The 25788-nt window shown below is 37.2% G+C and overlaps 1 protein-coding gene across 2 annotated transcripts in view; it reads left to right on the top strand.

Annotated features, from left to right (window-relative positions):
* EXOC6B (exocyst complex component 6B) overlaps positions 1-25788 on the top strand; it is a 669652-nt gene that overhangs the window by 63881 nt on the left and 579983 nt on the right. For both annotated transcript variants that reach the window (XM_065929532.1, XM_065929531.1), the window contains exon 2: positions 20068-20233. In XM_065929532.1, coding sequence (XP_065785604.1) covers positions 20102-20233 — 132 coding nt within the window. In that variant the 5' untranslated portion in view covers positions 20068-20101. The remainder of the gene's footprint in view (positions 1-20067; positions 20234-25788) is intronic.

Below are 25788 nucleotides of genomic sequence, written 5' to 3'. Positions count from 1 at the left end.
TGTTTTTTTTTCACCTCCTCTGTATCCTTTAAGCTTTCTTTTCTCTCCTTTTTTAAAAACTGATTTTCACCAACTCCCAGAAACCCTTTTCTGATTAATCCATTTCCACACCAAACATTATGTTGCTATAATGTTGTACAGATTTAGGTATATGGCTTTAAGTGTACAGATTTAAACATGATATTAATTTCTGTACAGATTTATAGTTTATAATTACCTTCAATTGTACTTCCTTGTGCTTTTCTTTACTAATTAAAGGATGTGCTCCCACAAAGAGTATGTGCTTCTTGTCTCCTTTTTAGTAAATTCTCAATAAATGCTTATTAAATGAGCCTATGGTGTAGAATGTCTAAACCACCTGGTAGAGCCAGTTTCTATTTAACTTGCTGTCGTCATTTTATTTTATTATTTGTCAATTTTATTTCTTTGTAGTCAAATTTCTCCTTCTTTTTAAAAGTTTATTTCTTCTAGCTTAGTGTATCATGAACATTATAAAAAAATTGCTCCCATTTCCCTTAAGTAAACAATTAAGTTACTCCTTAGATTGGACAACCAGAGTATTATAGTGATATTCCATAGTTTTTGGAGGGTGACCTAAACATAATCATATGGAGAAATAGTTTACTGCTAAGCAACATTTGTTTTTTCAGTGATTTTTGAGGCCATATTAGATTGTCATTTTTGTTGACTGCAGAATTGATCTCTGTAAGTATCTGATACTTCAAAGAAGTTATATAATCTAGACCAGATTGGTTGATAATATATAATTGATAATAGATGAGTAATGAAAATATGCACTAGACCTCAGGTAGATATCTAATGAATTATATAACAAACTTTAATCATAGGATCATTTCTGAAAGAAAGGCAGTTTACTTTTTCCATAGTTACCCAATGTACATCCCTTAAATTGAACCAATAATGTGACATTAATGACCTCTCTTTTCAGAAAAATGTCTCTTAATATATTAAATTAGTCCATCTCCAATCTTTATTTTATGTAAGTTTCCTTATTAGTCATTCTTTTAAACTATTTTGTATTGGAACCATTTTTCCATGTAAGTCTATATAGATCAGATAGTTTCAGATTTACTTTTCATCTTTCAAAGTATTAAAAATAACATCATTTTAGTATCATTTATGTAGTTGAACATATATTTTATTTCTCGGTCTAGGTATAAAGTAAATTTATTCACTGGAGTGGGGACTAAGATAACTCCATGAAGAGACAGTTGATGACTGAAGTGAAGTCTTAATCACAGACCATGGCCCGCGTTTAAACTAGCCCTGTCCTGAGCACCGAGGACTGTGTAGCAAGACTGACTGTGACACGCCAAGCAGTGTTTTGGGATTGTGATCCAGATCCCTGGTTCTGGGCGCTAACATCTGAGAATGGTTTCTTGATGGAGCATTTGTGGCCTTGGAATTATGAGTTGTCTTAGAATTTCTTTTCATGGGAAGGAAGTATAGGAGTGGGAGGGTAAGCAAATATCTTGTTAATAATTTGCTATAAAGATAGTTTATTACAGTTTAATATTAAACAGCTCAGGAGGCCTAAAATTTATCTTACTTGGTTCTAACTGGTGTTTCTGTCTGACACATGTTGTGAATCAACTGTCCTTCCAACTTGAAAGAGCAGAGAGCTTGCTGACGCAACTCTTTTGTTCTGGGGAATTGTTTCCACTGTGCCTTCAAAAGCAAGGGACATTAAAAGCTTTGACTCATAGCAAGTTCTCTCCAAGTTGGTCACAGTTGGGGAGTTGAATGCGGGCTAAAGGAAGTGGGGTTGGTGATTTCTTCTATATCCTGGACTTAAAAAAAAAAGTTGAACATTTACTTTTTTGAGCTCTCTATTTAACTTTATGTGCTTAACAATCCTTTCTTCCCTCTTAAAATGGAATCAGAAATGTCACATATGTTGATGTTTTCTAGAGTTCTCTTTTCTTAGATCCTAGAGTTGCTTGGGTTTCTGCCCTTCCCCATAGTTGAATTACTTTTGTGAAAATATTCATATACCTACTTAACTAAGCAAAACATGAAAATGGAGGATTCAGTGACAAAATCATATCTCAAAAGATCTCAGACTAGAAAAAGGATTATGATTATAACAGGTAGTAAGTAGGATTCAGAATATCAACTGAATGACTATAGCAATATGTTAAAATGAAGATTTTATGTGACTTTAAGCTCAGTGTACATACAGCATGATATACCTGCCAGAAACACTCAAGCATTATTTTTAGGCTGTTTTAATAGAGGCTGACTAAGAAGTTAAAGGCGCTAAGTTTTAATTTCCTAGTTTGACCATGTTTGATTTGAAAATTGTTTGTATTTGAAGTGTACTTTCTGTGTATCATGTACTGTTTTGAATGTTTTACTTATGCCATTTAATCTTTGCATAACAACAGTATGAAGTGGTTGTTATTTTTATTTGCATTTTATAGATGTGGAAACTGAAATAAAGAAAAGTTTAGTAACTTTCCCAGGGTCACACAATTAATAACCAAGACTTGAATTCAGGAAGTTTGGCTTTGAAGCCTGTGCTCTTGACTACTGTACTATAAACACTGTCTGTATTGTTGCCTTTTAAGTATGTCAACTACTAGAATGTGTCCAGAGGGTAAAAGTCTGGATTGAAAGGCCTTATGTATAATAGTTGATTAATTTGTATTGTTGAGTTTGGAGAAGGGAAGGGAGTTGACCAAGAACTCATTTTAGGAGGCCCTTTGAGTGTAAAAATAAGATACATGATGAAAATTACAGGAAGACAAATTTTATTTTTTATAGGAACTTTGCAACACCTATTGAAATAAAATTGCTTACCTTGTAATGAGCTTCCCTTTACTAGAGATGATCCTCTGGAGGAGAATATGGCAACCTACTCCACTGTTCTTGCCTGGAGAATCCCATGGACAGAGGAGCATGGTGGGCTATTGTCCATAGGGTTGCAGAGAGTCGGACATGAGTGAAACGACCTAGCACACATGCATGCATGTGATAGAGAAGTTTAGAGAAAACTGAACTTGTGTCTGTGAATTAAGGCCAGTCATTTCTGAGTTTCCTTTTTTTCTGTACATTTCTATATATCTCTATTAAATAGGGATCTTTCAAATGGGCTAATGTATACTGTCCTTAGCAAATGCTTCTATTAAAAAAAGACACAATATTGATTCCTGATGGAAACATGGTGTGAGAGCCTGCCTATGTTCTCATTTATTTTTGTCTAAAACATGAAGTTTTGTTGCAAATAGCTTTATGATGTTGGTAGGAAGTTCTTTGCATATCTGTTAGTGGTATAGGAAACAACAGAAAATGGCCTACTTTTCCAATTCACAAATCAAGTTTCTTAAATTGAGTAATAGATCAGAGGTTCCATCATAGTAACCATTGAGGCTCCCTTCTTCCCTGCCATATAAAGGATTATGAAAGAAAGTTAATTGGTAAGAGTTCATAGTTGTGATGGAAGGGCTCTGGGAAACTGCTATGTCAATTTGCAAATTAAAAATTTCAGGGTATCAAGTATATCTATGTTTTTAGTGTTATTTTGAGGTGATGATCAGTTATGAGAAGATTAGAATATAGAAGAGATACTAAATTTTAGCAATTCTGGAACTCTGTGGTGGTCCAGTGATTAGGACTCCATGCTTCTATTGCAGGGGGCATGAATTCTGTCCTTGGTTGGGAAACTAAGATTCCACAAGCTGAGCAGTACAGCCAAAAAAAAAAAAAAAAAAAAAAAAAATCAAAATCAATCTGTGGCAATTGCTTCTTGGGTTTGTAGGTGATAGATTATGGGAAGAAATTCTTGTTCTTTTTTTAAACATATTTTGAAATAACTGTTAAAAACTAGGCCCCAGTTGCTCTGAAGTGTTTGTTCTTATTTGTTTTTTATTTCAATTAATATTTTATTGAGCATCTGCTATGGAACAGGTACTATTGTAGACTTCTAAAAATACACCTCCTTTTTTCAATTATGTAAAAGCAATTATTGTAAAAGCAACACATGGAGACTTTCCTAGTGGTCCAGTGGTTAAGAATCTGCCTGACAATGCAGGGCACACAAATTCAATCCCTGGTCCAGGAACTAAGATTCCATATACCCTGGGGCAGCTAATCCCATGAGCCACAACTACTGAAGCCTGTGTGCCTAGAGTCTGTGCTCTGCAACAAGAGAAGCCACTATAAGAAGCCGGCGCACTACAACCCAAGTATAGCTCCTGCTCACTGCAACTGGAGAAAGCCCGTATGGCATCCAAGACCCAGCACAGCCAAAAAAAAATTTTTAAAGAAATACATGTTTTAGAAAATAAAAAATGTAGAAAAGTAGAAAGAAGAAAGTCACATTTGCCTTATTCAAACACTGCCATTTATATTGTTTTGGTGATTTTCTCTTCTGCCTCTTCTATCTTGTCCTCAGCTTCCTGTGTCCCCTTTTCCTTTTCTTCCTTCTCATCCCTTTTCTTTTATCTTTTTCTTGATACAATTGTAGCAACCTGGGAAAGGTAAATGTTTTTGTTTCCTGGCAATGTCAGAAAGATTGCTTCATGTATGAAATAATGATAACAGTGGGATTATTTTTTAAAAGATTTATTTATTTATGCTTGTAACATTTAGTAATACATGTTACTATAATTTTGAGCTGGATTTATCATTTAATGTTCTGGGTGATATTGGTGTAATAAGATTTCCTAGACTCAATTGCTGGGTGATTGAATGACTGACTTCTAATTTTCTTTATGAGTTGGTACTGTATGTGACTTCTTTCACTCACATTCTTGAGCCATTGTTACAAACTTAGACATATACTTCAGACTTTTTTCACAACCACAGATAGGCATAAATCAACTTAGTTGTTCCATATGATGTGTGGTAGGATTTCTCTTCATTTTCCTATGATAACCATTAAATCAAACACTTTATCCAGGTCAAAATAGAGTAATGAAAAATTGCTAAATAGCAGGACATTTAGCATTGCTCTGTTCAGCTTTCTGTGATTGTACATTATAGTGTCTATTTCTGGGTATGAGACTGATGTTTATCATTATGATACAGAATTCTTGACTACTTTCATGTTCTACCAGATACAAATCTTTAACAGACTCTATCCTGCCCTCCTCCTTCAAAAAAGAAAGTTTTTCCCAACAGATTTTTCTCTCCTTTGAGAGTTAGCTTTGTAATTTGGAGCATATAACCATGTTTGAGAGCTGTCTATTTCCATTGTTGCAATCTGGTTGTCCATGGTTTAATCATCAGTCGTTAAGAAAGAAAGCAAAAAAAACCAAAATGGCTCCAGGCTGCAGAGTACCATAAAAAATTCCCACCTGGAAGCAATTTTTTTCCAAAAGCCCTTAGGGACTGCTGTCACCGCCCGCCCCTTACTGGCAACAAGGGCTAGAAACACCAGTTCTGTTCAGAGCCAGGTTTTGTTGCAATTTAATCATCTTCCTTCTCCTAGCTTCCAGAGAAGGTTTGAGGAAAGCTAGGGAAATAAATTATTCCCAGACACTTCTCTTCTATAGTAGATATTCTTGAACCTTCTAAGTTCCTTCTTTTCTTCCTCTAACTCCTCCTTTTTCTGTTACGCATTTTAGCTGAAGTACAAATTATTTGCACTGCTAGAACTTGAATTTACTTTTGAAGCAAGAATGTTTATTATTAACTCTAGTGCTTGTCTTTGGAGAAGGTCTAAATATTCAAACATTTTGGGGCATTGCTTTAGGCCCTTTGTCACTTTATAATATTTTCTCTGTGGGAGGTGGGCATTGTTCCAGGTATAAACCCTCAAGCAACTTGTGGTCCTGTAGGGGAGATAGACAAGTAAATAAATCATTACTGTATAGACTGCATTACCATGTAGACTGCTCAATATAGTGCCTGTTCAAAAATATGAACAAATAAACATTTCAAAACAAAAGCATATCAACTTAGCTTTCCATTGGTGAATGTCATTAGAGGTGGTGCCCATTAATTTCTAGGATCATGCTATGCGTTTGTTCAAGAAGAAAATAGGATGATAGTACTTCTGGTGAAATTTACCTCAGACCACACATGGGCTAATAGGATCAAGGACAGTTCACATTGCACAATGTCAAAATGAGGTGGTAAATGAGGATACTGTGGCTATTAAGGAGCCACTTATATCACTTCTTATCAAGGATAGGTCTGGGTGTTTCAACCGATTTTATTTTTTCATTTTTAAAATTGAATTTTAAATATATTTCTTAAAAGTAGGCTATTACATGCTATAACAAGCTTTTAATGTAGTTGAAGTTGGCTTCTTTTTGGGAAAGTAACAGAAAAGTAACCTTCAGTATGAATCTTCATAGAATGGACTCACAATCCTGTTTGGTGTAAATGTCTCAAGAGAGTGCAAGTTTAAATTCTTTCTGGTTTTATAAAAAGTTTCTTAGGTTCTGCCTAGTTTGTAAGGAGGGGAGTTTCTGTATCAGGTTAGAGTAGTTGTAGTAGGAAAGGAGGTCTTAGAGAGAGGGTGTGATGAGCTGAATCTTGAAGGATAAGGGGGAGTTTGCCAGCTAAAGTCATAGTAAGGAGATTGTGGGCAGAGAGGTTATATAGTACACTCAAGGAACTTTAAGCAGAGTTTTAAAGTGAGTGTGGGGAGGTAAATCTGTACATGGAGGTGTCTCATATTCTATGCTAGGGAATTTGGATTTGATCCTGTGGCAGGACTTAATCCTAAATTGTGGTGTGTGTTTTATGATCATATTTCACTTAAAGATTACTGTGAAAGAAGTATTAAACATGGAATTTTAGGGAAAGATGAAGAGGGAGGTGAAAACAGTTGCTTAGAAGAGAAATAATGACATGAGGCAAGGCAGTGGCAGGGGAGGATAAGGAGGAAGAGAAGCATAGAAAAGCTATTATGGAATTGTATTAGGAGGCCTTAGGGATTGATTAGTTGGAGGCAGGTGCAAGGTGGAGTGAAGTGTCAAGATTAATTTATGTATTTCTAGTTTGGGTAACTGATTGGCTGGTGTTTGTTTTAGTTGAGATTGTGAGTATAGGAAGGACATGTAGGTTTGGGAAGAAAAGCTAATGGTCTGACTTTTGAGATGCACAGTTTGAGATGTATTTGAGGATGACTGGTGGTTGAATATTCAGGTTTGTGGGATTTGACAGATATGCCTTGTTACTGATTTGGAAACCAAAGATGTTTAGTTAACAGTGAAAGCTAAAGTACTGATAGATGTCTCTTAGGGAGCTTGAAGAATGAGAAGAGGTGTCTGAGCAGATACTGAGGGCCAGAAGGAAGAAGAATTATTGAAAACTGAGAAGGGGACTATAATAGAAACTCTGGGAGAAGATATTTCAGAAAGAAGAGATGGTTAGCAGTGGCAGATACAGAGAATGAATCAAGCAAATGATGAATGGAAGAATGAATATTTGATTTGACAGTTAGTAGGCTTTTACTGACCTTAGCAAGAATAGGTTCTTTGGGGTGATGTGGTAAGAAACAGGTATGCTGGGTTGAAGAGCAAATCTGATTTGAGGAAATGGAGGCAATGAGTATGGACTGCTCTTTAAAGAATCTTAACTGTGAAAGGAGAAAGAAGGAAAGAGAAAGGATACCAGATTAAAGTTATTGGAAAAGAGATTTTAATTTAATAGTATTCTTAAAAAAAAAAGGAGAGCCCAGTTGTTTTATTAAGAGGTGGCATGTTTTGTTAAGAAAAAGGTCAGTAGAACTGAAACATGAAAACTATGGACATTTAAAAATGTATTGATGGGGTAGAGGAGGAAGGAGATTTTTAGAATGTAGTATTAGTCTTAAAGTAAGGTAGATCATCTATTTTGTTGAGATCAGTTCAGTTCAGTCACTCAGTCGTGTCCGACTCTTTGCGACCCCATGGACTGCAGCGCGCCAGGCTTCCCTGTCCATCACCAACTCCCAGAACTTGCTCAAACTCAGGTCCATCAAATCGGTGATGCCATCTAACCATCTCGTCCTCTGTTGTCCCCTTCTGCTCCTGCCTTCATTCTTTCCCAGCATCAGGGTCTTTTCCAATGAGTCAGTTCTTTGCATCAGGTGGCCAAATTATTGGAGCTTCAGCATCAGTCCTTCCAATGAATATTCAGGACTGATTTCCTTTAGGATGGACTGGTTGGAGCTCCTTGCAGTCCAGGGGACTCTCAAGAGTCTTCTCCAACACCGTAGTTCAAAAGCATCAGTTCTTCAGCACTCAGCTTTCTTTATAGTCCAACTCTCACATCCATACATGACTACTGGAAAAACCATAGCTTTGTCTGGATGGACCTTTGTCGGCAAAGTAATGTCTCTGCTTTTTAATATGCAGTCTAGGTTGGTCATAGCTTTTCGTCCAAGGAGCAAGTGTCTTTTAATTTCATGGCTGCAGTCACCATCTGCCCTGATTTTGGAGCCCAAGAAAATAGGCTGTCACTTTTTCCATTGTTTCCTCATCTATTTGCCGTGAAATAATGGGACCAGATGACATGATCTTCGTTTTTTGAATATTGAGTTTTAAGCCAGCTTTTTCACTCTCTTCTTTCAATTAATTGACAAAGAAGTGTACAAATGTTAGGGTAGATGGAGACAGAGATAGACTTGTATATTGGAATGCAGAAGATTAATATGCCTGATATATATTCAGGCCTAATATGCCTGAATTTTCTTTATGAAATAGATGGCAAAGTCATTTACTGTGAGAGTAAATTGTAAAAGTGGGAGAACGAGTTGATAAAAGACACACCAAATGTTCGAATGGTGCTAACAGTTCATCTGTTTGTATAATTAGCTCCATCAGTGTAAGGTTCTATATATTACTGTAGTTGAGTCCTGAAGAGAATGACAACCAGTTCTAAATGTTGATAGGTAGAGCTCAACAGAGAGGAGTGCCTTTCCTCTGTTGGGAGACTTATTTTAGTGAGGTGTATAGGTTTGTCTTTTTTATTTCTAAAATAATAACTTCTTTGTATCTTTTATTGACAGTGGGAAATCTTCAGCTCTTTCTCTGAATATTAATATTACCTGTTTGTCATTTCTCACGAGAGCTCCCATTAAACCCATCCTGTTCTCCATGTTCTTAAGCTTTCATTAATGTTTTCTGCTATAGGTTGAGTGTTTGTGTCTCCCATCAAAATTCGTATGTTGAAATTCTAACTCCAAGGTGATTGTATTAAGAGGATTAATGTAGTACCTTTAGGGGTGATTATGTCAAGAAAGTGGAGGCTTCATGGACAGGATTAGTTTTTTTAGCCATTGTAAAGAGGCCCCAGAGAGCTTACTTACCCTTTCAGCTCTGTGAGGATACAAGTTGGCTGCCCAGAAGAGAGAGCCCTTACCTGACCATGCTAACACCCTGATCTCAGACTTCCACCCTCCAGAAAAGTGAGAGAGGAATTTTTTTTTGTTTATAAGTTACCCAGTCTGTGATATTTTGTATAGCCACCCAACTGACTAAGACATTTTACATCTTTTGTCTTTGTGCTACATTTTGTGTAGGTTTTACATATACTTCCTAGTTAAATATTATCCCTTTCCACTTATTAAATTTTTAAATATCAGTGATTATAACTTTTATTCCAAAAGTTCTATCTTTTTCAGTGTGTGTTTTTGTTTTGATAGTTCCCTCATATTTCTTTAAATGTATTAAATGTTTATTTTTAACTTATACGTATTTATTTTCAAGTCTTTGCAAGTCTAATTCTGTTATTTTTGTTGATTCTAATTTATCATGCTTTGTTTCTTTGTGTGTTTCATGGTTTTTGATATTTGAGTTCAGCTCAAAGGAATGTTATTTGTGACACTAATTAGAACTATGACTTAAGATGTATTCCTCTAGAGAAGCTTTTCCTTTTCTTCAGTCAGTTTTCTGGGGATACTGACAACCAGAGTGGGACTACTTTTAAAATAAAGTCTCAGTTTGAGATATCTTAGAACACACAGATAATAGTCTGAACATGAACCCTCCCTTTGGGTGAGAAGGGCCAGCTTGTGACTTCAAATTATCCCAGGAGTCCATCCCCCCACTTCCCAAGCCAAAGCAAGTAAGTTTCCTTTCAACCTTCTTTTATGGGGAAGAATTTTTCTACACCTTTAACTAAGGGTGTAGCCCTTGGGTATCTTGACTCTGTTAATTTGGAGGCCTCTTACTGGACTCTCTGTCTCTTGTGGGCCCTAGGTTTTGTCTCTTGTTCTCTAGATGGCTATAAAATAGAAGCATTAGGTTATAAGGGACTGTGGAATCTGGATTCTTGTTCCAGTTTTGTTTCAGTCTCTGGAAATCTTATTTTCTTTTTTTGCTTAGTCATGCACTAGAAAAGATTTAGAAACTTAATCCAGCAGTTTTAGAAGTTTGGTAGTAGAGACGTTTTTCATGGTATATTTAGTCTTGCATATTGTTCATGGGATTTTATCCTGTTTTGCCTACTTAGTCGCCATCATTTTTTAGGATGGAAACTATTCTGATACCTTTTATCTATCTTCCTTTCAGGGTCTTCTTTGCTTAATGAGTCTTAAATTGTGGTCAGTTTTGGCCATGGTGTGCAAAATTGGACCAGGAATTGAATGTATGTTGCCAAGTCAGGTTCTTTTCTTAGAAAATCAGAAAAGTGTGTGTGTTTTGTGTGTGTGTGTATGACCACGCTCATACATATAGCATACACACTGTGTAATATACCTATATGTGTTATGTGTATATGATGTGTACCTATGTAGGTATAATAAATATTTACAGATGACATACACATTTACAAATGATGTCAGATTTATTAATGTGGGCCTAACAAAATTCAACCAACGAAGTTACCCAGAATCACTAAATCATGGAAATTTTCAAATTTTCAAATTTTTCTGGGAAACTTGGTTGGTTGAATTTTGTTAGCCTACATTAAATCTCCATGCATAAGGAGTCCAGGACTATTCACTGGAGTGTTTCTAATACCCACCCTGCATTAATTTGTTTTTCTCTGTGAATACCTTTATGATCCTTGTCATTGAATAATTTTAAGTGTGGAGAAGCTGAAGCATTTCTTCAATTAATAGGCAGTCTTTTAAAATATTTTCAGAGCTCTTCAGAGTAATTACTTAAATCTTTTGTAAAGGATCTTGAAGAGTTTTACTAATATACCCTAAATCCAGACAGTTATGATAGTGGTAGACAGTGAGTGAGTCAGTAGTTTTGTTTAGTTCCAACTTTGCATGTTTAAGTGTTAAATTTGACACTTTGAATTCCATGCAGTGAAACTGGAGCTTATCTACTGATGTTAATTATAACCCTGTATTTACCAACTGTATTACCACTCTACTTTCAGCAGCTTTCCAGTTTAGATTCAATCAGTATAACCAGGCCATAGTTGGAGTATTTGTTTCATTTGACAGCAGTATCTAAAATTCAACTTTTAGCTGCCAGATTTTATGACCACCACTGAAAACTACAATGGGATAAATCTTATTACACTTAATACAAATTGATACAGAGGCCAAGATGAAGGCACTAACATGCCCTGTAGTGCCTTTATGTCTTCAGTTACTTGTGCTGATTAATTGTTCTAACAGTGTGACATCATCCTAGTAGTAGTTAGAGCATTCTTCATATCCTTACTTTCGAATTTCCTTGCTTTCATTTCAAGGCTGTATATTGTCACCCTGCTTATTTAACTTATGTGCAGAGCAGAATACATTATGTGAAATGCTGGGCTGGATGAAGCACAAGCTGGAATCAAGATTGCTGGGAGAAATATCAATAACCTCAGATATGCAGATGACACCACCCTTATGGCAGGAAGTGAAGAAGAACTAAAGAGCCTCTTGATGTAAGTGAAAGAGGAGAGTGAAAAAGTTGGTTTAAAACTCAACATTAAAAAAACAAAGATCATGGCATCTGTTCCCATCACTTCATGGCAAATAGATGGGGAAACAATGGAAAAAGTGACAGACTTTATTTTCTTAGACTGCAAAATCACTGCAGATGGTGACTGCAGCTATGAAATGAAAAGACTCTTACTCCTTGGAAGAGAAGCTATGACCAACTTAGACTGCATATTAAAAAGCAGAGACATTACTTTGCTGACAAAGGTCCATCCAGACAAAGCTATGGTTTTTCCAGTAGTCGTGTATGGATGTGAGAGTTGGACCATAAAGAAAGCTGAGCGATGAAGAATTGATGCTTTTGAACTGTGGTGTTGGAGAAGACGCTTGAGAGTCCCCTGGACTGCAAGATCAAACCAGTCAATCCTAAAGGAAATATTCATTGGAACGACTGATGCTGAAGCTGAAGCTCCAGTACTTTGGCCACCTGATGTGAAGAACTGACTCATTGGAAAAGACCCTGATGCTGGAAAGGATTGAAGACAGGAGGAGAAGGGGACAACAGAGAACGAGATGGTTGGATGGCATCATGGACTCAATGGACATGAGTTTGAGCAAGTTCTGGGAGTTGGTGATGGACAGGGAAGCCTGGTGTACTGCAGTCCATGGAGTTGCAAAGAGTTGGACACGACTGAGGAACTGAACTGAACTGCTTTCATTAGTTTATTTCCTAAGAGTCTGTTGTTGATTTGACTGATGTTTTGTGACAAGGTCCCTTTCTCCATTTTCCTGTGTTGTTTAACCAATACCAGGTTTTTAGTAGGCTCTATGGCTAAGTGCCATTTGAAAGTTCTCCACCCTGTTTTCATCCCTTTGAAAATAGCCTTCATAGAAGTGGGTTTCCTTCCTGCCTTGCGGGAGAGTTCCATCCCAACTTCTTTTGGTTGCATGGGGTATCTTGGTGAAGTCAGTTGTATACCTTGGTATCTGCAAGAGTGGGAAAAGGATTTGAATGTATTTGATCTCCTGTGAATGTACAAAAACATTTGATTGTGGTCTTCAACTTAGATCTCATCTCTTAGTATATCCTTCCCCTGTCGTTGATGATAATATACAGTGATCTTTCACCTTTTGCAGTCAGGGCATTCAGATTACCTTAGTGAGGTCTGAATTAAAGTGATAGACAAACTGAAGTAAGGAAGGGAGGAACTTTAAACTCCTCTTGACCTCCTGCAGCTTCTCTTGCAACATCATGCTCAGATCTGTTTTTCCATTTTATTTTTAACTTTTGGAATAAACAAGAAATACTAATGATGCTTTTATGGAGCTTAATGAGAAGAAAATGTTTCATGACTAAAACCATGACAGAAGTTAAAAAACATATATATGAAAAAGAAAAGAACAAACCAAACTCTGAATTTTTTTCTTGGGTTAATCAAAAACAAAAGCAAAATGTTTAGTCCTTTGTGTCTTGAAGTTCTCTTTGGTTCTGAAAACATCTCGATAGATAAACTTTGTTTGATATGGTACTCTTTTGTATCCATCTTTGAGGCAATCAGAAACCTACATCTTAGTTTCCTACCCTTCCTTCTCTTCTCTGTTTTTAGCATATATGGAGGGTTTCCTCTATGCCAGTCTCTGTGCTATTAGCTGGAGAAAAAATGGGTAAGACACGATCTCAGCCGACAAGGAGATTAACCTTTTGGTATGGGGAAATTGACAAGTGAATGGGTAATCAGAGTATAATTAAACAAGTTCTGAAATGGCATTAATAACAAAAGAGAAACACATAACAGAGTCTGGGTTTAGAGAATGTTTCTCAGTAAAAGAAAGGTGAAGCTGAGATTTGAAGAGTGAATTGGGAGTTAACCCTTAACTAAGAAGAAAATGGGGAAGAGCAATCTAGGTCCTGGAAACAGGATTCCTTAGCCATATTTAGACTTTGGCTGCTGGTTGTTTTTTTTTGATTTGCCTGCTACCTTTGAAGAATGAACAGTGGTAAGCATTTAGGATACTTTCCTTTGCGAGTAGCAGACTATTAAGACAAAGTGGAAATAGGAAGTTTTCCTTAAAATAGAAAATTTCTTATTGCACATAACAGGAAGACTGGAGATAGGACTATTTCAGGTTCATCATTTAAGGACCAGTTGTTTTCTATCTTTCCTTTTTGGAATTATCAAGTTATTGGCAGTATCTCCTCTCATCTCGGGATGGTTACTGCATCCCAAAGCATTATACAGAACAATTTTCAAAGTAGAAAAAAGCAGTTTCTTATCCTGCATCCTTCAGGAAAGAAGCCTTTCTTTGGATCCTCACTCCCAAGCTTCCTTTTACTTCCATCAGTGAGTTGTGTCATCTGTTAATTGGTTACTGACTAGGGGAATTAAATTACTGTGCTGGTCTAAATTATTAATAGTATTTACCTCTTGCAGTGGGCTTCCCAGGTGCCTCAGTGGGTAAAGAAGCTGCCTGTCATGCAGGAGATTCAGGAGACACTGGTTCGATCCCTGGGTTGGGAAGGTCCCTGGAGGAGAGCATGGCAACCGACTCCAGGATTCTTTGCTAGAGAATCCCAGGACAGAGCAGCCTGGCAGGCTGCAGTCCATAGGGTTGCAAAAGAATGGGGCATAATTGAAGTGACTAAGCGTGTGTGCACACACCTCTTGCAGTAGGATGGAAAGCTAAAATACCAGAACAATTTGGGACTCTTCCAACAGGAAGAAGAATGGAATAGTTGTTGTGTAGGCACAGCTAATACAGAACTGACTCATCTTAAAGTAGAAGTGTGTATGTGTCTCTTAAAAACCATGCTTCATATTGCATTGTCAGGCTTCGTATTGCACTAGTTTTTCCTTTTTTTTTTTTTTGGGAGGAGCCGGGCCCAGGTGTATCAGTAACAGGCAATATAATTTTGATTAAGGTGTTTAAGTTTTCTTGATTTCAGTTTCTTCCGTTGTACAATAAAGGCTTTGTATTCCATTTCCAAGACCTCTTTCAGCTCTAATGTTTTAGGGGTCCATGAGACTTTCTTGCTGTCCTTTGCTGTAAAAGGAGACAGACTGATGTACTACAGAGAATACTCTCTAGGAGTGTGGATTTGGCAAGTCACTTCATCTTCTTGGATGTTAGGTTCTTCAGAATAGAATAGTGTCTAATTTATAAGGTGCCTATGATTTACATGAGATAACATATGCTCATTACATTGTATTTATTTTTATGTTTTGACAAATGAGTGGAAGTTGATATAGGCTTTCACAAGTGATATAATCCTCTTATGATTCAGTACTTGGGAATAAATATTTTTGTTGAATAGAATTCCTGAAGTGTTTTATTTATGAGTTAAAAAAATCTCTGTTAATTTAGGTACAGTGTTTAGAAGTATGTGTCAGATATGGACATTAGGATGAAACATTTTAGTTTTTGCAGAAGCCTGTGGTTTATTTGGGATATTTTGGAAATGACTGTACAAGGCAGTATTTATGAAGTTGAATAAAAATTTAGGCTATACAAAGTTGCTAGTTTCCAAGCATATCTTCTTGTTTAACTTTCACTAGGTACCAGAATATTTGTTGGATCATCACAAATAATTAAACCTGTGGTGCAGTTTATTTTGTAGTCTTATTTAACTATGACACACCTAAGGCCCACATGTCAAAAGCATATAACTTTGTTTTCAAGATTCTACTTTCTATTAGAAATGGACATTTAAACATTAGAGTACTTTATATACAATATCATTTAATAACAAGTTATAAGACTTTGGCTAGCAAGTGTTATAGAATATAGTTTTAGATTTTTAAGCAGTCCTTTGCTTGGTCACATCAAATTTTAAAGAATGTTAGAAATGGGCCATCACTAGATGGCAGTCTTTCTCCAGTTTTATATTCATTTATTGCACGGAAGGGAAATATTCTTTGTTCAAGTTCAATGTTGATTACCAGTATTAGGTTAATTTCAGGTGATCTATGGCCTTTCCAGAATTTAAGGCTTGTTATTTTTGTTTTCAGCATTTTATATCTGATGGTTGATTAGCACTAAGTCTGAGATATGTGTGAAATGCTGATGTAAGCTGAACTGTTAGGTACTGATCTATAATTTTAATTGTCTTTTCCTATGTTAGGCAATTTGAAACAAACTCTTGGGTTTTTAACCCTTTGATAACCAGATGAAAACTATGGATATTTCCCTAAAAACTTATATATATGTGCTTCTTCCTGTACACACAAAATCCACATAAAATCTGGAAATTGCTTTTCCAGTTGCAACTGTACTCATGGAACACATGTTAATTAAACACAGTCCAAAACTGTTTTAAGTGTAGGTTTTACATTTTATTCTAGCTTTTTAAATTCTCAAGATACTCAGGAGATCCACTATATAAGCCTTTCATGTTATTAAACATTATTATAATTAAGAGAGTATTAGACTCATAAAGGCCCTAAAATAGGAGAAACAGGTGGGACTCTAGTGATAAGGATGTAGAAAATACATTAACTCTTTACATTGTTCTGAAAAATGTTTGATGTTTATGTTATTATGACTGGACTTGAAAGTGGAATTGAATTGTAGAAATTTAGAGCTAGGCTGATGCTAAAAAGAATTTCTAGTTGATTGTTTCCTATTTCCTAAATGAGAAAGCTGAGTGTCATAGAATTAACTCCTAGTTAATCACATTGCTTAACATCAAGACCACAGAGTCAAGGCAGCTAAAATCCACTTTTCCTTTCTTTTCTTTATACTTTTTAAAGTAGAAAGTTCAGGGATCTAGGGAGGCACTCTTAACATAAATTATGAACTTCTTAACTTTGAGATTTTCTTCTCCTTGAGGTTGTCTTTTGCATATTAATGTAGATCTTTGGAGGGAGAACAATAGAAAGGAGTTTTACATTGTATAAGGAAGTATACTTACTACTTAAAAGTATTGTTTGGTCAAGATATAACCGAATTTGAAACCAAGAGGCTTGTCTCAATATTGAGTAATAATCTTCTTACGCCATTTAGATGGTTGGATTTTCAGTGGTCATTTCTCTTCTTCAAATGGCAAGGAACACTGGTGCCTTTACATGGAAATCTTTCTTTTTCTTTCCTTTGGAAGGGGAACAGTTAGGCTTGTTTGAGGTTAGTTGAAATGACAATAGTTGATTCTGTCATGTGTTTTCCAGGTAGCTCCTTTAGGCATTTTAATTGTTTTAATTGTCAAAGCAGGGGTTGTTTATAATTTATTTGAAGATCTCTTCCTTTTATTTATTCATAAATAAATAAATGTTCAGAATTTTTACTGGAATCCAAACTTGTATATGTATTATGTTCTATGATTACTGCTGAGTTTTGGGCAGTGGAGCTGATTTGCTGAATCAGGTTGGTGATCTGGTACCTACAAGTGATTATGTGCTGTGTGTGCTCAGTCGCTTCAGTTGTGTCTGACTTTTTGTGACCCTGTGGACCATAGCCTGTCAGGCTTCTCTGTCCGTGGGATTCTCCAGGTATGAATACTGGAGTGGGTTGCCATGCCCTCTTTCAGGGGATCTTTCCAGCCCAGGGATTGAACCTGCATTTCTGCATTGGCAGGCGGGTTCTCTACCACTAGCGCCACCTGGAAAGCCCAAATGATTATAGAACCAGAAAATGTTGGTAATGAGCAAGAGTGTATTTGTTGAATAAATGTCAGAAATCGAAGAGTTCTTAGGGATAATGTTCTTTCTAGGTGGCACTAGTGGTGAAGAATCTGCCTGCCAGTGCAGGAGATGCAGGAGACACAGGTTTAGTTCCTGGGTCAACGAGATCCCCTGAAGAAGGAAATGGCAATCCGCTTCAGTGTTCTTGCCTGGGAAACCCTATGGATGGAGAAGCCTGGTAGGCTACAGTCTATGGGGTTGCAAAGAGTTGGATACGACTGAGCGACTAAACAACAACAGAGACAACAATAGCCATTCATTTAGTCAGTGGATGTTTACTTACTACCTATCTGGCATTGTTTTAGATATAGAGGTGAATATGGCAGACAGAGTTGTTGCCCTGATGCTTAAAATCTAATTGGGATGGGTTGGGGGGAAGGTAACAAACTGGATGATGGGAAGGAGAAAATTGTTTGAAGATACAGGGAATGAGTGTTACTAGCATATTAACAGTAAAAACAAAATTTTTGAGGCAGGAAGAGATTAAAAAAGTCCTCTGTAGTGGGAGCATAGAGGATGGAGGAAGGCAAGGCTAGAGGTGTGACTTAGGGAGAAATAAGGTTAGAGAAATAATCAGAGGCTAGATTATTTGGAATGTTATAGGCCATGATAAGGATTTATGACTTTTATTCCTTTTGTAAAGAGAAGGAATCAGAGAGTCCAACTCTTGCGACTCCATGGACTGTAGCCTGCCAGGCTCCTCTGTCCATGGGATTCTCCATGTTAGAATACTGGAGTGGGTTGGCATTCCCTTCTCTGGAGGGTATCCTCAACCTGGAATCAAATCCAGGTCTCCTGCATTGCAGGCAGATTCTTTACCCACTGAGCTATGAGGGAAGCCCCTTGACTAACACAAACAGTAGGGTAACATCTAAACTACTGCTTCATAATGGTCATTCTTACTGCTGTGTGGAGTATCTCCTTTGGAACAAGAAGTAGTGGGAGTGAGGGGTGCTGAATGGAGAGTTTTAGGAGGCTATTGCTTTGGTCCAATGAGCCAGGGATAGACGTTTAAACTAGGGTTTTTATTGGAAATGGTGGGATGGTGGTTAATTTTAAGATATGCTTTGGAGGTTAAGTTGTCAGGACGTACTAGCGTATTGGATGAGGTGTTTGATGGAAAGAGCTGCATTGGGAGGGATTCCTGGATTTGGATATTTGCCTTGGGCAGCTGGATATGCCATTAGCTGTGAGGGGTAGCTGAGTGGTAGGGAGCTTTTGAGAGAATCAAGTCTGGGAGTGGAGATAGTTTGGTGATAGATGATTTTTTTCTATGTTAAAATTCATGATGATTGAGTTGTTAAATAGTAGCTAGGCATTTGAGCCTAGTGCTCAGAGAAGTGCTCAGAATTGAAGGTATAGATTAGGAAGTCTACCACTGTAGTAGATGGCATATGTTATAAAGATGTGGGATTAGCTGTCATTTCTTGGTGAGAGAGCACAGGTAGGTGAGAGAAGGGCTTTTTGGAATATTTAGAAAAAGAGGAGGAAGAGCCCGGGTAGGAGGCTAGGAGGCATGTCGGTAAAATGATGAAAGCCACTTAGTGTGGCATCACTGAAGTCTAGAGAAAAGAGTGTTTCCAGAAGGAAGACATATTAAACCATAGAAAATGCTGCCATTAGGGGCAGTAAGATGAATGCTAACTATTTGGAGGTGTGGAGGTAGAAAGAAGTTTTACTGGGACGAGGAGCAGCGACATGAGACGGTGGCTGGAGGGAAATGAGTAGGTAAAGATGGATTTAGTAAAGTCATGTTTATATATTCATGAGAATGATTTATAGATAGAGTGGAAGAGATATATAATTCAGGGTAGGAATAAAAGGGGATAATTGCAGGAGTAAAGTTTTTAGAGACAACAAGAATGACTAGATAAACACTTGAATTTTTATTGTTACAAGAGGCTGGACAGAATAGGCATTTTAAATGTAAGCAGGTTGGTTGAGAGGCGATGAAACAATACATATATGTTATATATAAATAACATATATATACATTTCTGTGAAATACAACTGAAAGTGACAGAGAGGTGGACATTTCAGGAGTGGAGAAAGCAAGGTTTTCACACATTTTAGAGACTACAAAGTGATTTTTTTTGGTGGTGGTATTGGGTGGGATAATTTTAATATTATTATCTACTGATGTTTGGCTGCCCAATTTAAATTTGTCATCAGATATAGCTGAACTGAGTTTAGCAGCACAGCTATGTGATTTCTCTCTAGCAATGTCAGCTTCTTGAGTATAATCTTAGAGTAAATGTATAGTTGGGTTTTTTCAAAATTAAGTTTTTCTAGATTAGTTTAACTGAGAAAGAAAGGTACAGAGGAATTATAATTCAGTCCTTTTATGCTGAGAATTCTATGATGATTACTGTCAAACACTTAAATATTTTTCAATAAATAAGGAAGTAAAAATTTAAATTTTCCTAAAAAAATTCATCAAGCATTGGGATAATATTAATACAGTTGAATTACTCTGTGGTTTATGTAACTTAAACATCTGTTTTCCAAATATATTTGCTTCTGGGTTTGTAATTTTGTTTCTCTTTCTTAGGTATAAATCTGTGTGTAATCTTCATGGCATTTTTTTTTTTTTTTTGTGAAAAGGTCTGTCTATGATGGTGAGGAACATGGACGATTCATGGAGAAGCTTGAAACTCGCATCCGCAATCATGACCGAGAAATTGAGAAAATGTGCAACTTTCATTATCAGGGCTTTGTGGACTCTATAACAGAACTGCTGAAAGTGAGAGGAGAAGCCCAGAAACTCAAAGTAAGGAGACTCCTTTCTCTGTCTTGGGGTTTTGGTTAACATTAAAAGAGTAGGGAATGCGTTACAGGTTACATATTTGTGGTAAAGATTTTTGAATAGTAAGAAAGGGAATTGTACTGAAACATAGATAGTTGGGATTACAGCTTTTAGCTGAAAAGGATACTCTTTTAAGTTAAGATTTCTTGGGGATAACTACATGTGGATGAGAGCTAGTAATAAGAGTCAGTTTCTTCCAGACAGAAACTTAATTGATCCTTCAAGTCATCTGTCTACTTCCTTGCTAGATAAAACCCATCACCATTGAATGACAGGATTGCAAGCCATGGCTGCAGAAGGCTTTGAGGCATGGCCACCTGAGGCAGAGGAAAAGAAAATTGTGATAGTCATGGAGGGTCTTCTACCAAAGTATGGAAGTTCTTTCTTGATAGGACTAATTCAAGTTCAGGAGAGAGGGTAGCTGTATTGGTTTTGTCCCTGGCATAGCAAATTTCCTTATCTTGGGTAACTGATTTTGCTACAGAAATACTACTGTGTTTGATTATGGGATGCTGTCTTAGTGCCTTTTGGGGGGTGTTATATAATAAACAATATGTACCCTATTAGCTCAATAAAATCACCCAAATTCTGAAGTCTAAATCACAGTGGGCTGCAAGGTTTCAAATAGGAATTTATGGACGTGTATAGCAACTATCCAGTAATCATAAGAAATATAATGTTACGAGGAAAATCAGATCTCTCTTTTTTACCCTTCTCAGTGGCTTTCTTCACTCTACCCTTCAAAAATAGCAAATCTCCTTATTTGTTGTTATTGTTCTTTAATGCTTAACTAGTTTAATTGAAATTAAGTTAGATTCCTTTCCCAGTCAGCTTACCAAATTTAATTTCAGGTGAACTAAAAAGTGAAATGTAAAAAATAAAACCGTAAAGAAACAAGTGGAAAATAGAGATGAATATTTATGTGATTTTGGGGAGTGAGGAATGCATTTCTAAACACAATTCCTAAGCTAGAAAGAAAATATTGATAGATAGGACGATAGTACAGTGAAAGAACTTTCTATATACAGGTTAAAAATGTAAAGGTAGATAATAAAATATTTACAAATACATATGACAAATGATTGATATCCTAACAGAAAAGATCTTTACAAATTAATAGGAAAAATATGAACACTAATAGAAAGCAGAAATGCTTGTTAATGTACGGCTTACATACAAAGAAATAGAAGGGAACTCTACAGTTATTATTTACAATTTAGTTATTTAGAAATAATTAAATGAATACGAATTTAAACAATAAAGTGCCACCTAATAAAATAACAAAAATGAAACAAATGTTAATTAAAGTTGGAAATGATACCTATCAACTGGGGAATGCCTGGTTGGAGTGGAGACTGTTACACCTTTTAAGGGGAGCAGTTTTATATATCAATACTGAAAACTTCTCATGGATCACTGCCTTGTGATCACCATGGATCACCATGGCGAAGGCGCTTGTGTAACTCAATGAAGCTGTGAGCCATGCTGTGCGGGACCACCCAAGATGGACGGGTCATAGTGGAGAGTTCTGAACAAATGTGGTCCACTGGAGAGGATGGCAAACCACTCCAGTATTTCTGTTATGAGAACCCCATGAACTGTATAAAAAGGTAAAAAGATATGACACCAAAAGATGAGCCTCCCAGATCGGAAGGTGTCCAATATGCTACTGGGAAAGAGCAGAGGGCAATTTCTCATAGCACCAGAAAGAATGAAGCAGCTGGGCCAAAGTGGAAACGATGTTCACTTGTGGATGTGTCTGGTAATGAAAGTAAAATCTAATGCTATAAAGAACAGTATTGCAGAGGAAACTGGAGTGTTAGGTCCATGAATCAAGGTAAATTGAACATGGTCAAGCAGGAGATGGCAAGAGTAAACATCGACATCTTAGGAATCAGTGAACTAAAATGGACAAGAATGGGCGAATTTAACCCAGATGACCATTATTATATCTACTACTGTGGGCAAGAATCCCTTAGAATATATTGAGTAGCCCTCATAGTCAACAAAAGAGACTGAAATGCAGTACTTGGTTGCAACATCAAAAACAGCAGAATGATCTTGGTTCATTTCTAAAGCAAACCATTCAACATCACAGTAATCTTAATTCTGTGCCCAGCCACCAATGCTGAAGAAACTGAAGCTGATCAGTTCTATGAAGACCTAGAAGACCTAGAAGATCTCCTAAAACAAACACCAAAGAAATGTTCTATTCATCATAGGGGATTGGAATGCAAAAGTAGGAAGTTAAGAGATAGGTGTAGTAACAGGCAAGTTTGGCATTGGAGTACAAAATGAAGCAGGACAAAGGGTAGCAGAATTTTGCCAAGAGAATACACTGATCATAGCAAACACCCTTTTTCAACAACCCAAAAGAAGGCTTTACACATGGTTATCACCACATGATCAATACCAAAATCAGATTGATTGCGTTCATTGCAGCCGAAAATGGAGAAGCTCTATACAGTCAGCAAAAATAAGACCTGGAACTGACTGTGGCACAGATCATCAGGTCCCTATAGCAGAATTTAGGCTTAAACTAAGGAAAGTGGGGAACCCACTAAGCCAGTCAGGTATGATCTAAATAAAGTCTTCTACGATTATAGGGAGGTTACAAGTAGATCTGGTAGATCTGGTAGACAGAGTTCCTGAAGAACAATGGACAGAGCTTCCTAATATTATACAAGAGGTACTGACCAAAACTATGCCAAAGAAAAAGAAATGCAAGGAGGCAAAGTGGTCATTTGAGGAGGTTTTGCAAATAAAGAAGAGAAGCTTAAGGCAAGGAAGAAAGGGAAAGGTATAACCAACTGAATGCAGAGTTCCAGAGAATAGCAGGGAGAGACAGGAAGGCCTTGTTCAATGAACAGTGAAGAGAAATAGAAGAAAACAGCAGAAGGGGAAAGACTAGAGGTCTCTCGAAGAAACTAGGGTTATCACAGGAAAATTTCAATGCAAAGATAAGCATTATAAAGGACAGAAACGGTTAAGACCTAGTAGAAGCAGAAGAGATCAAGAAGAGATGGCAGGAGTACACAGAAGAACTATACAAAAAAGGTCTTAATGACCTGGATAACCATGATGGTGTGGTCACTCACCTAGAGCCAGATATCCTGGAATGTGAAGTCAAGTGGGCCTTAGGAAACACTGCTGCCAATAAAGCTAGTGGAGTTGATGGAATTCCAGTTGAGCTATTTCAAATCCTAAAAGATGATGCTATTAAAGTGCTGCACTCAATATGTCAGCAAACTTGGAAATCCCAGCAGTGGCCACATGACTGGAAAAGGCCAATATTCATCCCAGTTCCTAAGAAGGGCAGTACTAAAGAATGTTCAAATTACTGGACAGTTGCATTCACTTCCAGTGCTAGTAAGGTTATGCTCGAAATCTTTAAAGCCAGACTTCAGCAGTACTTGAATCAAGAACTTCTAGATGTCCAAGCTGAGTTTGGTAAAGGCAGAGAAACAGGGATCACATTGCCAACGTTCTCTAAATCATAGAGAAAGCAAGGGAATTCCAGAAAAAAACATCTGTTTCTGATTCATTGACTATGCTAAAGCCTTTGACTATGTGAGTCATAGCAAACTGGAAAACTCCTAAAAATGTGAGAATACCAGACCATCTTACCTGTCTCCTGAGAAATGTGTTTGTGGGTCGAGAAGCAACAGTTAGGACCTTATATGGAACAACTGACTGGTTCAGAATTGAGAAAGAGTGTGACAAGTTTGTATATTGTCACCCTGTTTATTTAACTTATATTCAGAACACATCATGCGAAATGCTGGGCTGGATGAGTTATAGGCTGGAATCAAGATTGCCAGGAGAAATATCAACAATCTCAGATACACAGATGATACCACTCTAATGGCAGAAGGTGAAGAGGCACTGAAGAGCCTCTTGATGAGGGTGAAAGAGGAGAGTAAAAAAGCCGGCTTAAAACTCAATACTAATGGCATCTGACCCCATCACTTCATGGCAAATAGAAGTGGAAAACATGGAAGCAGTGACAGATTTCCTCTTCTTGGGCTTTGTTTATTTATTTATTTTTTAATTAATTAATTAATTAATTTTACTTTACAACATTGTATTGGTTTTGCCACACATTGACTTGACTCTGCCATGGGTGTACATGTGTTCCCCATCCTGAACCCCTCTACCACCTCCCTCCCTTGTAAGGGCTTTAAAATCACTGCGGATGGTGACTGCAATCATGAAATTGGAAGACATTTGCTTCTTGGAAGGAAACTATGACAATCCTAGACAGTGTATTGAAAAGCAAAGACATCACTTTGCTGACAAAGGTCCATACAGTCAAGGCAATGGTCTTTCCAGTAGTCATGTACTGATGTGAGAGATGGACCATTAAGAAAGCAGAGCACCAAAGAATTGATGCTTTCAAACTGTGGTGCTGGAGAAGACTCTTGAGAGTCCCTTGGACTGCAAGGAGATTGAACTAGTCAGTCCTAAAGGAAATCAACCCTGAATACTCATTGAAGGACTGATGTTAATGCTTGGGCCACCTGATGGGAACAATAGATTCATTAAAAAAGACCCTGATGCTGGGAAAGACTGAAGGCAGAAGGAGAAGAGGGCGACAGAAGATGAGATGGTTGAATGGCATCACCGATTCAATGGACATGAACTTGTGTACACTCTGAGAGATGGTGAGGGACAGGGAGGCCTGGCATACTGCAGTCCATGGGGTCGCAAAGAGTTGGACATGACTTGCCAACTGAACAACAACAACTGAAAACTGCAAACAGCAACAAATGAAAACATCAGTCAGTTCAGTCAGTTCAGTCGCTCAGTCATGTCCGACTCCTTGTGACCCCATGAATCGCAGCACGCCAGGCCTCCCTGTCCATCACCAACTCCCGGAGTCTACTGAAACTCATGTCCATTGAGTCGGTGATGCCATCCAACCATCTCATCCTCTGTTGTCTCCTTCTCCTCCTGCCCCCAATCCCTCCCAGCATCAGGGTCTTTTCCAATGAGTCAACTCTTCACATGAGGTGGCCAAAGTACTGGAGTTTCAGTTTCAGCATCATTCCTTCAATGAACACCCAGGACTGATCTTCTCTAGGATGGACTGGTTGGATTTCCTTGCAGTCCAAGGGACTCTCAAGAGTCTTCTCCAACACCACAGTTCAAAAGCATCAATTTTTTGGTGCTCAGCTTTCTTCACAGTCCAACTCTCACATCCATACATGATCTGATCCCATCACTTCATGGGAAATAGATGGGGAAACAGTAGAAACAGTGTCAGACTTTATTTTTTGGGGGCTCCAAAATGAAAGCATAGTTTTCATTTATTCTAAAGCTACAGGTGCATGTACAATGATGTGCATGTGATTTTTTTTTTTTTTTTGATGGCTAAAACTTTAAAGTGTCCCTGAAAGTCATGTACTAGAGGATTAGTAAAATAAATCATGGCATATCCATATAAAAGAGTAATAAACTACATTACTTTAGAAGGATATCTGATATGAGAATGTTTGCTTAATGTTTAAAAACAGATT

Source organism: Muntiacus reevesi, chromosome 3, assembly GCF_963930625.1.
Source record: "Muntiacus reevesi chromosome 3, mMunRee1.1, whole genome shotgun sequence".
NCBI lineage: Eukaryota > Metazoa > Chordata > Mammalia > Artiodactyla > Cervidae > Muntiacus > Muntiacus reevesi.
Note: the sequence above shows the minus strand (reverse complement) of the source record. Positions and strands in the feature narration are given on the sequence as shown.